Source organism: Equus asinus, chromosome 4 (genome assembly GCF_041296235.1).
Source record: "Equus asinus isolate D_3611 breed Donkey chromosome 4, EquAss-T2T_v2, whole genome shotgun sequence".
Classification (NCBI taxonomy): Eukaryota; Metazoa; Chordata; class Mammalia; order Perissodactyla; family Equidae; genus Equus; species Equus asinus.
Genome location: NC_091793.1, coordinates 79,467,818 through 79,482,709, shown reverse-complemented (window position 1 = coordinate 79,482,709; position 14,892 = coordinate 79,467,818). Strand labels below are relative to the sequence as shown.

The 14,892-nt window shown below is 35.7% G+C and overlaps 1 protein-coding gene across 20 annotated transcripts in view; it reads right to left on the bottom strand.

Moving 5' to 3' along the window:
• The window catches only part of R3HDM1 (R3H domain containing 1), a 114,251-nt gene extending 103,170 nt beyond the window's left edge, over positions 1-11,081 (bottom strand). For 12 of the 20 annotated variants that reach the window (XM_044769001.2, XM_044769007.2, XM_044769010.2 and 9 more), the window contains exons 1-2: positions 10,942-11,081; positions 9,261-9,471 (exon numbers count right to left, since the gene is read on the bottom strand). In XM_044769001.2, coding sequence (XP_044624936.1) covers positions 9,261-9,431 — 171 coding nt within the window. In that variant the 5' untranslated portion in view covers positions 9,432-9,471; positions 10,942-11,081. Of the gene's footprint in view, positions 1-9,168; positions 9,472-10,941 lie in introns of those variants that run through there. The other 8 variants (XM_070507594.1, XM_070507597.1, XM_070507600.1 and 5 more) reach the window with 5 other exon arrangements.
• Positions 11,082-14,892: the final 3,811 nt, after the last annotated feature.

Below are 14,892 nucleotides of genomic sequence, written 5' to 3'. Positions count from 1 at the left end.
CTTCACTAATCATTTGATTAGGATAGCTTCCACAGCTTAATGGTTGTTTTCCTTCATCAGTGTTGTTGCTTTTCTCTTAGGTGTCTTACATTCTCATTGCTCAAAGTACTGCCCACAGCCTGTTGACCAGCAACAATGGCATTAGCTGGGAGCTTGTTGAGATGCAGAATCGTGGGAGACTCACCTCACACCTTCTTCAGTCTGTTTTGTGGTTTTGCAGTCTTCACCCTTTCCCTCCTTAAAGTTGTCAACTTTAAATGGGGCTGGCAGCTCCAGCTCTGTGGCCCCTTCCCTTTTGAGTGTGCAGGTTGCAGCAGGTATCCCTGGGTGCTGGAGGTGTCTTGGAGGTGGGGCTGGCGATGGAGAAAGCCCCCCTGGCATCATATCTAAGAGATCATTTCCAAATCCAATGTCACAAAGCTTTTCACCTATGTTTTCTTCTAAGAGTTTTACGGTTTTAGCTCTTCTGTTTAGGTCTTTGATCCATTTTGTGTTAATTTCTGTACATAATAGTTCCCCCTTATCCTTAGGGGATATGTTCCAAGACCCCCAGTGGATGCCTGAAACTAGATAGTATCGGATCCTATATATATTATGTTTTTTCCTATACATACATACTTATGATAAAAGTTTAATTTATAAATTAGGCACACCAAGAGATTAATTACAATAGCTAATAATAGAACAATTATAACAATTATAAAAATAGAACAATTACAACAATATACTGTAATAAAAGTTATGTGAATGTGGTTTCTCTTTCAAAATATCTTACTGTACTGTACTCACCCTTCTTTTTGTGATGTTACAAGATAAAACGTCTATGTGATGAAATGAAATGAGGTGAATGAGCGTTAGGCTACCACTGACCTTCTGATGGTACGTCAGAAGCAAGATCATCTGCTTCTGGACCATGGTTGACCACAGGTAACTGAAACCGTGGAACTTGAAACAGCAGATAAAGGGGGAGAGAGGGACTATTGTACGGTGTTAGGGAGAGGCCCAACTTCATTCTTCTGCATGTGGAGCTCTAGTTTTCCCAGCATCATAGGTTGAAAAGGCTGTCCTTTCTCCATGGTCTTGGCACCCTCGTCAAAAATCATTTGACCATATATGCAAGGGCTTATTTCTGGCCTCTCTATTCCATTTCGTTGGTCTATCTGTCTGTCTTTATGTCAGTACCACCCTGTTTTGGCTACTGTAGCTTTGCAGTAAGTTTTGAAATCAGGAAGTGTGAGAACTTGTTTTGTTCTTTTTCAAAATTGTTTTGGCTATTCTGGGTCCCTTGAGACTCCATATGAATTTTAGAATGGGTTTTTCTGTTTCTTCAAAAAATGTCTTTTGGATTTTGACAGGGATTGCAGTGAATCTGCAGATCACTTTGAGTAGTATTGGCATTTTAAGAATATTAAGTCTTCCAATCCCTGAACAGGGGATGTGTTTCCACTTAGTTATGTCTCTTTCTTTTAGCAATGTTTTGTAGTTTTCACTGTATAAGTCTTTTGTGTCCTTGATTAATTCCTAAGTGTTTTATTCTTTTTTGTAAATAGAATTGCTTCTCTAATTTCCTCTTCAGATTGTTCACTGTTGGTGTATAGAAATACAACTGATTTTTTGTGTTGACTGTATCCTGCTATTTTACTGAACTCAGTTATTAGCTCTAACAGTTTTGTGTGTGAATCTTTAGGGTTTTCTATACATAAAATCATGTCATTTGCAAACAGAGATAATTTTACTTCTTCCTTTCCAATTTGGATGTCTTTTATTTCTTTTTCTTGCCTAATAGCTCTGGTTAGAATTTCCAGCACTGTGTTGACTAGAAGCACAAGTAGTGGGCATCCTTGCCTCGTTCTTGATCTTAGTGGAAAAGCTTTCAGTCTTTTACCAGTATGATGTTCAATGTGGGTTTTTCATATATGGCTTTTATTATGTTGAGTTAGTTTGCTTCTATTGCTAGTTTTATGAGTGTTTTTTAATCATAAAACGGTGTTGAGTTTTCTGAAAGGCTTTCTCTGAATCAATTAAGATGACTAGGTGCTTTTTCCCCTTCCTTCTGTTAAGATGGTGTACTGCATCAAACAATTTCCACATGTTGAACCATCTTTGCATTCCAGGAATAAATCTCACTCAGTCATGGCATATAATCCTTTTACTATACTACTGAATTCAGTTTGCAAGTATTTTGTTGAAGATTTTTGCATCAGTGTTCATAAGGGACGTTGATCTGTAGTTTACTTTTCTTGTAGTGTCTTTGTCTAGCTATAGTATCAGGGTAATGCTGGCCACACAGAAGGAGTTAGGAAGTTCTCCCTCCTCTAATTTTTTGTAAAAGTTTGAGTAGGATTGGTATTAGTTCTTCTCTAAATGTTTGGTAGAATTCACCAGCAAAGGCATGAGATCCACCAGGACTCTTCTCTGTTGAGAGATTTTTGAATACTGCTTCAATCTCCTTACTAGTTATCGGTTATCGGTCTATTCAGATTTTCTGTTTCTTTGTGATTTAGTCTTTCTGGGTAGGTTTTATGTTTCCAGGAATTTGTCCATTTCACCTAGATCCAATTTGCTGGCACACAAAAATTGTTCATAGTCCTTTCTTACAATCTTTTTTATTTTGTAGAATTGGTAGTAACATCCCCACTTAATTTCTTATTTTAGTAATTTGAGTCTTCTTTTTTTCTTAGTCCATCTAACTAAAGGTTGTCAATTTTGTTGATCTTTCCAAGAACCAACTTTTGGTTTCATTGATTTTTCTCTATTGTTTTGCTTTTCACTTTTAAGAGAACTTCAGTGTCACAGCAAAAATTTAGCAGCTTGTTTAACAGATCTTTATGACTCCGGAAACATGCTAATTAAGTTAGAACTTAGAAGGCTGAGGGACAAAGCACCCAATTTATAATTTACATTGTTTGACACTGTAGTATAGGACAGGAATTGGGCCTATAAATGGGTGCAGAATATGAAACATCTTGACTAGAATTTCAGTTTGAAACTGATATTAATACATTGTCAGAGCTAGCTGCTACCTTGGAGAAAAACTGCGGTTCAATAATAAATGGTTAAGTAATATTACAATGAATGTACACTGTTTTTCACTGTACTGCCCTATAGATCAAATTTGAGTGCAAAGAAAAACAAACATGGTTGATGATTTCAGTACTTTGTTCTTTTGTTTACAATAAAAGAACTTTAAACAGATTTAAGATTTATTTTGAATATGAATCTGAAAGGATCCTCAAAACATTACCTATATGTTAATTGCTACCCTAAATCAGAGATCTTTACAATTAATAACAAAAGAAACAAAACCCTAAATCTATGCAGTCAACTTTAATATACGGGAATGGCACATAGGTTTTGTTTTCTAATTTTTTTGATTAATCATAAGGTCTCTTTTGGTCTAACATTCTCACTAACTTTCTTTGCCTATCTTTGTACTGCTAAGAACAATTTGAAGTTTATTATAAAGGAAAACAAAGAAAAATGAAAGTATTGAAATAATGAAACGAGATTTATGTATTACTAAGAAAGAACAGAATAATCTTTATGAATAATATTGCATGTTAAGACAATCACCAATGAATGTTAGTCAATTGAGAGGAAACCTAACATTTCAAAAAGAGGGTTGTTTTTGATTTGTAATTATTATGAACATATAAAGTGTAATGGTTGAGATATTTCAACTAAGGCTCTTAATATACCTTGAAGACCTTACTAATTCTCACTACTTTTCAAGGCAATAGCAAAGATTAATGGTAATTATGAAGAGAAGATAAGGCATTAAAGAGTTAAATGTCTAACTAAAGGTCAAGAACAATAAAAACAACAGAGGTCAAATTGATAACTTCCACTGGAATAAGAGAAAACAGCAAAGTTTTCTGAGTTGGGAGAGTGAACTTCTTAAAAAAAAATTCAATAAACCGACAAACCAAAGCCAATCAGTAACCTGTTTATACCATTTAACACTTTGGGTGAAAGAGCACAGAACTAAATATCCAAAGGCCTGAGTCTTAACACTAAGGAAAAGTCCCCAGAGAAAGCCACAGACTCTGGTTTACAGTTACCCCTTATATTAAATGAAGATAAAGGATCTCACCATACTACTGGTGACATACATGAAAATTATTGGAAGAAGTAAAAATATTACGTAAAAGCATTTCTCCATGTATACGATGTGGTGAACATCTTCTTTATAGATGTCATAATAAAGCACTGGGAAAAGCAAATGTATTTACATAAGTGCTAGCTATCATATGTGCATATAACTCAGGTTCAATAGAAAGAGTACCAAATTCTAGAAATAATTTAAAAAGTAAAGTGTACTATGGGAAGTGAATTTTAAGTTTTAAAAGCTGAACTCATTAAATATTAATAAAAGACAATAAAAGTACAGTATACAGACAGGAAGCTTAATACAAAGAAACAAAAATAATGCACTGAAATTCTTGGGAGCTTATGTTAAGAAATAAATTTTACTTTACATACAATTTTTTACCTTTGTTAGTCAAATAGGAAAACAGTTAAGATTTTTATGATTTTATATAGACAGACTTTTATTCAATCCTTTCAACAGAAATTCCTTTGCATGTTTCATCAATTAAGGAATTTGATGCCCATTAACCTCACTGGAAGTTGGCCTGTACCCTGAGTTTTTCTGCTTATCTTACTGGATTGCCATTGCTTTCTTGTCCCTTACTTGCCCTATCCTCCCCTTTTAAAAGAAATGCATTGGAACTAACTTGGGGGATACAAGATGCAAAAGTCTCATCTTGACCATCAAAGGGCTTGCCACAGAAACTGAGAATATACTAAATACATACTTCAACTGATTCTGCGTGTGGAAAATTCACTTATATATATCAGAAACTGTTCACGCACTCTGGCACATAAGCCCTAGCTGTCAACAAAAATCAGTTCTTTACTTCCTCCACAACAAGGGTTACCAAAACAACATGGATTTGCCACCCTACTGTTCAATAAACAGTTTGTGGGGAGAGGGATTGTTGTTTAAACTGATCCAAAATATGTTTTAGATGTTTACATACACATTTATATAGATGAACATCCTTAGAGCATTCGTCAAGTACAAAGATACAACTGTAAAGAATAAGAAAGTTGAGTTTGAACCTTTAGTAAGTAACAGAGCACAAGATTTCTAATTTTACATTTCAAACAAATGATGGCAACAGTCAATGCAAGTAATTTACCCTAAATTTAATCTAAAAAATCTATCCCTGAGAAATATCAAACAATGGAGGCCATACAAATAAGTTATACAAAGGAAACCAAAGCAAACACTTCACCCCTCCATTGATCCTATGTTAAAGATTAGTAATAGTCTAACAAATCAAACATTTTCTGGATTTAGAAACTTGACACCTCACTACCCCAAACTTCCAAATACTTAATAATCATAGAAAGTCCAACATGTAACTCAAGATCCAATTATTTGGGACCATAATCAACAATTCAGAACAACCTTATAGCAATTATGTGGGAAAGTTAGTGTCTTGACATTAAAGCACATAGATTACTCGAATTCGCTCTAAAGTATTCTTAAGAAATTCTTAAGAAAGTAACCCTAAAATTTCTATAAAAGATTGTAGTCCAAAACAAAAGTCTGAATAAAAAAACAGCAAATAATTTTTAAAGAGTAGAGAGCCATACAAGCAGAATTATTTATAATAATAATGGTCAAGGAACTTTATGAGATAATCTTTGTGGACCTCTCTCTAGTTTGATCAAATTATTTTTCATGTAAATGCTCTCCATAACCAATAGTAGAAAACAGAAAGATTTCTTCATAGTATTAAAGCAGCTACGATGGTCAGGAAATTAAGACTTGTAAATGGATGAAATGTATGCTTCTTCAGGAAAACATTTCCATTTTCCTAAGTACTTTAAATATTACTATGCTGATGGAAGACAACAGACATAAGTTATACTCATGGTAGCTGATCTTCAGAATGATAGAGAATATATTGGTTTACTCGAAATTCTTAATAGGAAATCTACATTCTTTGGCACATACATCTAAATATGAGTAAAAATAATAGTTACTATTTAAAATTAAACCTTTAGGTAGTATCTTAGAGTTACCAAAGGAAGACAAAATGTCTAGTAATATCTTAGAAAAAAGGTATTTCATAATAGGTAACTCCATATTAAGTTAAAAGGCAACTTTATATTAACCAGGTTTTTTTTTAACACAACACTCTATTCCCTGTTCATGCTTAAAATAGTTGATTCTATTTTACACTGTGTCAGGTGAAAACATAGGAAAAAAATTTTCTGATCTTATCTGCTTCCATTCCTAATTTCCACGACTTAAATCTCTCATATTATTTCGATTGTAAGCCCCTTGCCAGACACCCTGCACAGAGGCATCTTGGACCCAAAAAAGCTCCAAGCACAGTAAATATTCCCACATATAGTAAATTCTTAATAAACAAATGAATAAACAGTGAATACAGCATTCAATGGATTAACATAAAATGAATTCTCATATTCTCTGTTCCTCTTCCCAGTCTTTACAGACACCATGCTATATGGAACATGTCAGAGACCATGCCCATTTTTGCTTACTATAGTATTTCCTTGATATAGTATATTTTCAATGAGTATTTGGGGGAGTTGCACTCGTGGTCTAATGGTTAAGATTTGCCAGTGAGAGAACCATAATACCCATCTATTGGTTGTTATGCTGTGGTGGCTGTGTGTTGCTGTGATGCTGAAAGCTATGCCACTGGTATTTCGAATACCACCAGAGTCATCCATGCTGAACTAGTTTTAGTGGAGCTTCCAGACTAAGACAGACTAGGAAAAAGGACCTGGCGACCCACTTCTGAAAAAATTGGCCATGAAAACCCTATGAATAGCAGCCAAGCATTGTCTGATACAGCACCAGAGGTGAGAGGATGGTGCAAAAAAAACCAGGCAGGGTTTCACTATGCTGTACACAGGGTCACTAGGAGTCAGAGTTGACTCAATGGCACTAACAACAACAAAAGTGTTTGGGGAGTGCATGAAATTTTCCTGTAGTACGAACAACTGGGACATGCTTCAATAGTGGTCATGAGAATATTTTTGTGCTTATTGCCAAGGGCAACACAACAAACATAGGAGGAAAAGCAATAATCCAAATTAATCGCCTCTTGATAAGCATGACCTGAAGAGTGAACATCAGGTGCAGAAAAGAGACTACAAGGAAATATTTCACTACAGTCATGTGCTGCAAAATGATGTTTCAGTCAGTGATGGACCACATATATGACAGTTGTCCTATAAGTACCTATAAGGTACTATATAGCCTAGGTGTGTAGTAGGCTATACCATCTAGATTTGTGTAAGTACACTCTATGATGTTTGCACAACGATGAAATCGCCTAACACCACATGACTGTATTTCAATCAGGAATGCAAAAGAATTTTAGTAGGTTTTCTCTTATTCAATCAAGATACTGGCACACTGACACCACTGAGTGTACTGATTGCAGGCATGGAGATTTTTTGTTTAAAAAGTGCTATTACTAAAAATGAGTAGAAAAAATATGTATGCCTCCCAATTTCTTCTATAATTACTACTTGACTATACTTAATCAGCGAGGCCTAAACGCTTTCTCATAGCTGCACGAATTGCTATCACTTTCTAACACATTTGTGGCACATAATGGAGAATAACGCAAGTTGTTTTTGTGTGTGTATGTGTGTGTGTGTGTGTGTGTGTGAGAGAGGAAGACTGGCCCTGAGTTAACATCTGTTGCTAATCTTCCTCTTTTTGCTTTAGGAGGACTGTTGCTGAGCTGACATCTGTGCCAATCTTCTTCTATTTTACGTGGGATGCTGCAGCAGCGTGGCTTCATGTGCGGTGCTAGGTCTGTGCCCAGGATCCGAACCTGTGAACCCCAGGCTGCCAAAGTGAATGGTGTGAACTTAATCACTACAGAACCGGGCCAGCCCCTAAAGAAAGTTTTTGACTGAATGAAGGAATTAATCTTTAAAAGAGACCTCTTTACTTATCATAAAAAAATGAAGGTACAATTTTTGGCATGTAGCCCTCAAGGTCTTTAGAATGTAGAAAGAACGACAGAGTACTTTCTCCAAAAATAGAATTCTTATTCATAGGGCTAAACTAAAACAGACGTGTTAAAGATAGTATTTTAAAATAACTTTTTGTGGTAGAATAAAAGTCTTTCCTACTGAGAGGCAGGGTCTAATTCCCCTTCCCTTGAATGTGGGCTGGCCCTACTGACACGCATCATCAAACGACATTCTGGGACTTCCCAGCCCAGGTCAAAAGAAATCTTGTAGATTTGCTTGGCTCCTGGAACACTCTTTCTGGGACCTCTGAGTCGCCACATAATAAGTCTTATAGTCTACCATGCTAGAGGGACTATAGGTAGTGTTTCCAGTTCCAGCTGAGCCTATATTCCAGTCATTCCCACCAAGGTGCCAGATATGTAAGTGAAACAGTTTTGGACCTTCCAGGTCAGGCCATCTGCCAGTTAAATATCAGCAAGGGACCTCTTTTGATGCCTTGTGCAACAGAAAATTCACTCAGCCAAGCCTTTGCTCCATTTCCTGACTCACAAATCATGAGATATTAAAAAATAAAATGTTGTTGTTTTGACATTGTTAGCCCTTTGTTTTGCAACACTTTGTTATATAGCAGTAGATAACTGAAACACTTAGAAGTAAATACTATAAGTACTACTTCAAACAATTTTCACCTGTCGTGCATCTGCTGACCAACTCACCAATTTCTATCTGTGCGTGGAATTAAAAGCCTTCTCAGTGGTTAGTGCTAAGTTATCAAATATGTGTAGCATCAAAAGCCTCAAGTGACTTTTTTTCCACCAACTTCTTTGCTCAGTCATGGTTGATTGATTGCTTTCTTTGAGGGCTGCTTTTATCAAAAGAACTTCTGCAGTTTCAAACTCTCTATTCTTCTCTCCCCTAAGAGCTCTTAGGTTAAATTCTGAACTCTTCATTACTTATTATTATGTACAGAGCAGAATGAAAAAGTAGAAAGCCAATAAAAAACATACTGGCCATATACAAATAAAAAGAACTATGTTACATGACACAAGCAAATCAAAGAGATAGACTCAACCAGCTAATCCAGAGGGCTCAAAAATCAGCTGATAGGCACGTCCCCCAGAGTCAACTTACCTGTTTAGAATCCTGAAAGTGAGTTTTGTATGAAGATTATAACTATATATTGAATATTCAGTATTTGTAGCCGGAGAGAAATTCCTGTTTACCTGCAAATCAATGTTGTTGTCAATACAACGTTCATTCTTCTCTGCCAAAATCTTCCCATAGTTTTCTGATTTGATAAGATTTTCAACTCTGGTTGTATCTTTCACTTCTGCCTCCAAATCCTTCATTGTTTCAGTTTCATTTTTTACAGTAACAGTATCAGACATCCTCATTAGCAAAGGTTATTTTAGAATTCTAGAGGGAACTTGAAGCCTTAGCAAGAAAGAAAAAAAATTTTAATTCTATTTGAAACATTTCTTAAATTCAGTTATTGCACAGTACTGAGTACCATCTATATTCCAGGAATAATGATGAGTATACACTGACAGAAGCAAAATTCTTGCTTTCAAGGAGTATAGAGTTTAGTGGTAGACACGTTCAAATAAAAAAAATCATAATACAATGAGATAAGCGCTATAATAAGGGTACAAGGTGATTTTGATGCACATACTACTTCTGAAAGTTCCTAAGAAACATTAAGGAATGAGCCATATTGAGATGGAAGGTATGGCTGGAGAGTTATAAATGTATATTTTAGATGACAGAAATATTTTTCTCTAAAGGGATATTATGAGTATCATCCTATGAGAAAAATACTTTCCTATCATAGCTTTCTATCTAGATTTCTAAAATTCTAAATTTCTTAAATTACTCTGTAATTCTGAGAGGAAATAGTGAAACAAACAGCAACATTCTATACAAAACACAGTTGTGAATCTGCATTAATAACTCTGTTTAGCATTATGAATCAAGCACCAAACACTCTCCTGACTTCTATGATTCAGTGGCAAACACATATTATCAGATGCTCTAGTATACAGACTCCATAGGAGATCAAATACATAAGATGTCAATATAGTTCATGTCTTTAGTGAGTTTAAGAAAAAACTGGGACTTTACACTGGATATCAAATAGGAATGTATTGGAGATAGGTGTCATTTTGGCACACCTGAGAGATGCCAACAACTTTTTCCCCTAGCTTTATTGAGATATAATTGTTATATAACAATGTGTAAGTTTAAGGTGTATGAAATAATGATTGGATGCACGTGTATATTGTGAAATGATTACTAGACTCCATCACCTCACATAATTATAATTTTTTTGTGTGTGGTGAGAACAAAACCAACTTATTTTGAAATGCATCAAAAAAATTAAGAATTGGTGGATAGATAGACCGATGGATATAGAGGGACAGATCCAGGTTAAAGTAAGTATGATAAAATGGTAATGGTAGAATCTAGGGATGGTTGTATGGTTGTTCACTGTAAAATTCTTTCAACTTTTCTGTATTTCTGGAAATTTCACAATAAAATCTCGAGGGGAAAAAACCAGTAGTACTTATCTTCTCTATATCAGTCTAGAAAGTTCAAGAGTTCTTTTCTCGAAAATGTTTTGCAATTAAATATCTAAATATATTTTAGGGATCTATAAATATCTTTGAAAAATTAAAGAGAAATAGATTCTAAACTCATAAGTAGACTAAATTAAATCAAAAACATGTCTTTCTTAATTATATTCCATACCAAAGTTAACCAGTTCATTCTCAAAACAATAAGTTCCTAAGAGGGAGAGGGTTATTTACAATACTCTGGCTCCTTGCTTTTATGTACGAGATTTTGAAAGAAAAAGGGACCTCAGTAAAATTTCTCAAGTTTTTCTCAAGTGACAAGAGAGGTTACCTGATGTGTCCTATGGATTTGGGATTGTGGTGTCCCACAACAATAAAATAAAATAATCCAAAGTTCTTTTTCACAGTTGTCAGCCAGGATGTCAACTGTATTGAACCATCTGGAATCTGGCAGGAGGAGTCCCATGTCCTTGTCACCACTGTAGATTCCTGGACTGAAATGGACTGTCTTGGATCAAATATATCATACCTTTCAGTGGCCTAAAATTAAAACAAAAGAAAACATTTTAACAAAATAGCCAAGGGAAATGGACCACTACCCAGTAATCCGGAAATGAAAAATATTACTGTTGGTGATTTTATTCTTTTCTTGTCCTAAACAAGAATCAGAACACTTAGCTACAACTAATTCTCACATGTATTAGTTTTGTGCGCCTGATTACATCACTGACGTCACCTAGAGAGTTTAGTAGCAAAAGCAGAAGGGAGAAAAAAGCAAGGAAGCTAATATACAATAAGAACATAGTATGTAGTCAGTGTTGTAAGGGAGATACTATCTTCATTTTATACATAAGGGGAAAAAAACATTTGCCCAAGATCACAGTCAGGAACACCGGACTCCAAGAGCTATGATTTTTCCTCTAGAGTTACAACTCTAGGAACTTGAGAGGACTCCAATTTTGAATAATAATCACACTCCAGATTTTTAAAAGCAGAAAAGAACAAAAAGCTATAATAAGTCATTAACATTTTCAAAAAAACCCACATTGTCTGTTAAAACTAAATGTCTATAAAGGGTAGAATGACTATTTTTAAAGACATCTGCAAGATCAATGCCAAAATTCTCTCAGTGTCATCTGTTTTTAAAGTCAGTTTCATTTTACATTTTTTCGGTGCAAGTGAACACATCATAGCAAATAACTCTAAAAATCCCATATAGCTCTTTCCATCTTCCTTTGACAATTTTGTTGTCAATAAATAGAATAGTACAGTTAAAAAAAATGTTCTATTGAGGTCACACTAGCTTATAGCATTGTGTAAATTTCAGGTGTACATTCTGAATAGTACAGTTTTAAGGTGAAAACAACAGAGCATAATAAGGTCTAAACACCAAGAAATATAACACTAATACTGCCAAGCATGCATCACGGAACAACTCACATCTTACACTAACTCTTTCAAAACTATTTTGAAACGTAATCATTTAGAACCCTGATATAGATTCATACTAGTTTTCACATCTCAATTTCACTGCAACTAAGGGATAATAGAGAAGGAGATATCATAAACAAATGTGAAAGCTGATTTTTAACTGACATTGTCATCTCAAGCTGACCAAGGCTGCTGCTGGACAACTAAATAAATGACTGAGTGTCTTTTTTTTTTTTTTTTAAGTTCCACCAAAAACAAAACAAAAATACTTCAATATAATTTTTACCATTTTCAACTTTTTCTCTCATGGAATGGTAGACACAAGATGGCAGCACTCACTAAGAAGCCAAATTCTTCGTGTCCTTTGCAAAGTGACTTTGTGATTTAATCATGAATCCTTTAAATCTGAAATTCTAAAAACGTGGGGTTGTAATGCAGTTAAGAAATGAATAAGGGGGCTGGCCCAGTGGTGCAGCGGTTAAGTTCACACGTTCCGCTTCGGCGGCCTGGGGCTCGCCGGTTCGGATCCCAGGTGTGGACATGGCACCGCTTGGCACACCATGCTGTGGTTAGGCGTCCCACATATAAAGTGGAGCAAGATGGGCATGGATGTTAGCTCAGGGCCAGTCTTCCTCAGCAAAAAGAGGAGGACTGGCAGTAGTTGGCTCAGGGCTAATCTTACTCAAAAAAAAAGAAAAGAAAAGAAAAGAAATGAGTAAGGTAATAGCGACAAGGGGTCATGAGGAAGAGGCACCAAGTGAAGAGGTGAACACTAAGAATTCTATGAGGATCAGAAGATTCTCTTAGGACCCTAAGGTCCCAAGGAACCCCAAGGAACCTTAGAGACCACCTAGTCCAATCTTATAATTTACCATGCAAGTTGTTAGCGCCCAGAGGTCACATGACTTGTCCAAAGTCGTACAACCAATTTGTATGACCAATACTTGCTAATATGCCACACGACTTGACAACAAACTAAATAAATGAATGATTCTGAACCAAAATGACCAGTTATTGCCTGGGAAGGAGGCAATGGTGTAACAGAAAGATGAAGTGCATTAGCATTAGCCCTGAGTTTAAACCCCAGCTCTGCCAGTCATGACTTTGGTAAACATCTTAAGCTCTCTGAGCTACAATATTTTAACCTGTAAAGTGGGGAAAAAGAATATCTAGCTCATAAATTTGCTGGGAAGATTGAATGATTTCAATGTAAAGCACTCACCACAGTCTATCTCACAGAGTGGGCACTACAAAAATGTTAGCTCTCTGCCGTGGTCAGAATCACTCTAGGCCAGCAGTTGGCTGAGGCTGACTTAGCTGTTCCCTGACTGTACCCTGCTGACAGGAGATCGACAGGAGGCCCACCACGGGGCACAGTGGCTTTGCAAACCTTAAGTTTTCTTAGGCATTTACCCTACAACGCTCATGAGGAGAACACTAGAGTTTGTGTGCATGTGTGTATGTATGGGGAGGGGGATGCTTGACTGGGTGCATAGCCTAAAGAAGCTCTCATTTTGAACCTTCCAATTTAATATTAAACATTCACACAAACTTTGCATTCTCCTCTGAAATACTAATGCGTTTGTTTTAAATAAAAATGTTCTCTCCAAATCTTGAAGTAAAAGACATACTCCAGGCTTTTTGGTACCCACTAAAACAAAAACCCTTTTATCCTGGCACAAAGCCTACACTTCTGGGTTACCTAAGGCTGTGTGGGCATGTGGGTGTCAAGTATAGGAAGCCACACAGCACACGTCTCTGCTACAACATTCAGGAGTCAATTAAATGCTCCACCCTAATGTAATAAGAGTTACACAGTAAGTGAAACTTATTGTAAGGAAGTTATATGAATTTGCTAAGTTTCTACATTAGAAGGACAACATAGAGAAAAAAATGAACAAAATGTTGGCATTTATTAAGTGCATACATCTGAGTATCTACTGTTACTGATATTTAAAAACTGCATTTCTCAGAATCTGTTTCAACCTAAGAGATGGATATATGTGCTCAAAATGCATATTCAACTTCGAAAAAACATTCTTCCAACTGCTAACATGTTATCTATTAGGGACAAGCCACAGATTTGATTACATACAATTTCTGTGCTACCAGGTAGCCAACAAAAGAGAAATGCCACATGTATGTACAAATAATACAATCTTCAAAAGTATATGCCCAAAATGATTGGCATCCACCTGGCACCATAAGCAAAAGGGAATTAAAGGTGAAATTAAAGATCATAACCTAAAAAAAGTAAAGCTATAAAGGTACTTGGAAATACAGGGGATATTCCTTCCCAAGCACGACAGAAAAATCTAGAAGCTACCAAAGGAAAATATTAACAAAACTTACAATGAAGTTTTAATATTCTGTATGACAAAATACAAAAGGAAGACCTGACCACCCACTTCTGGAAAAACCAACCACAAAAACCCTATGAATAGCAGCAGAGCGCTGTCTGATACAGCGCCAGAAGATGAGGATGGTGCAACACACAGGGCAGGGTTCCATTCTGCTGTACACAGGGTCACTAGGAGTCAGAATTGACTTGACGGCATCAGCAAAAATATGACAAAATGTAACAAAGATTAAAAGGAAAATGATAAAACCAAATATTTCTAACACAAAAGGGTCAACACCTCTAAAGCAAAGAAGCTCTTATAAATCAAGGGGGAAAAAAGAGAGAAATGGGAAATAGGCAATGTACAAAAGAAATATAAATAAGTACCACCAAAAACTAATACTAATATATAGCTTACCATGTGCCAGGTCCTATTCTAATACTTTTCATAATTAATTCATTTAAGCTCACAACAATTCTAAGAAGCAGGTTCTATTATAACCCTTGTTT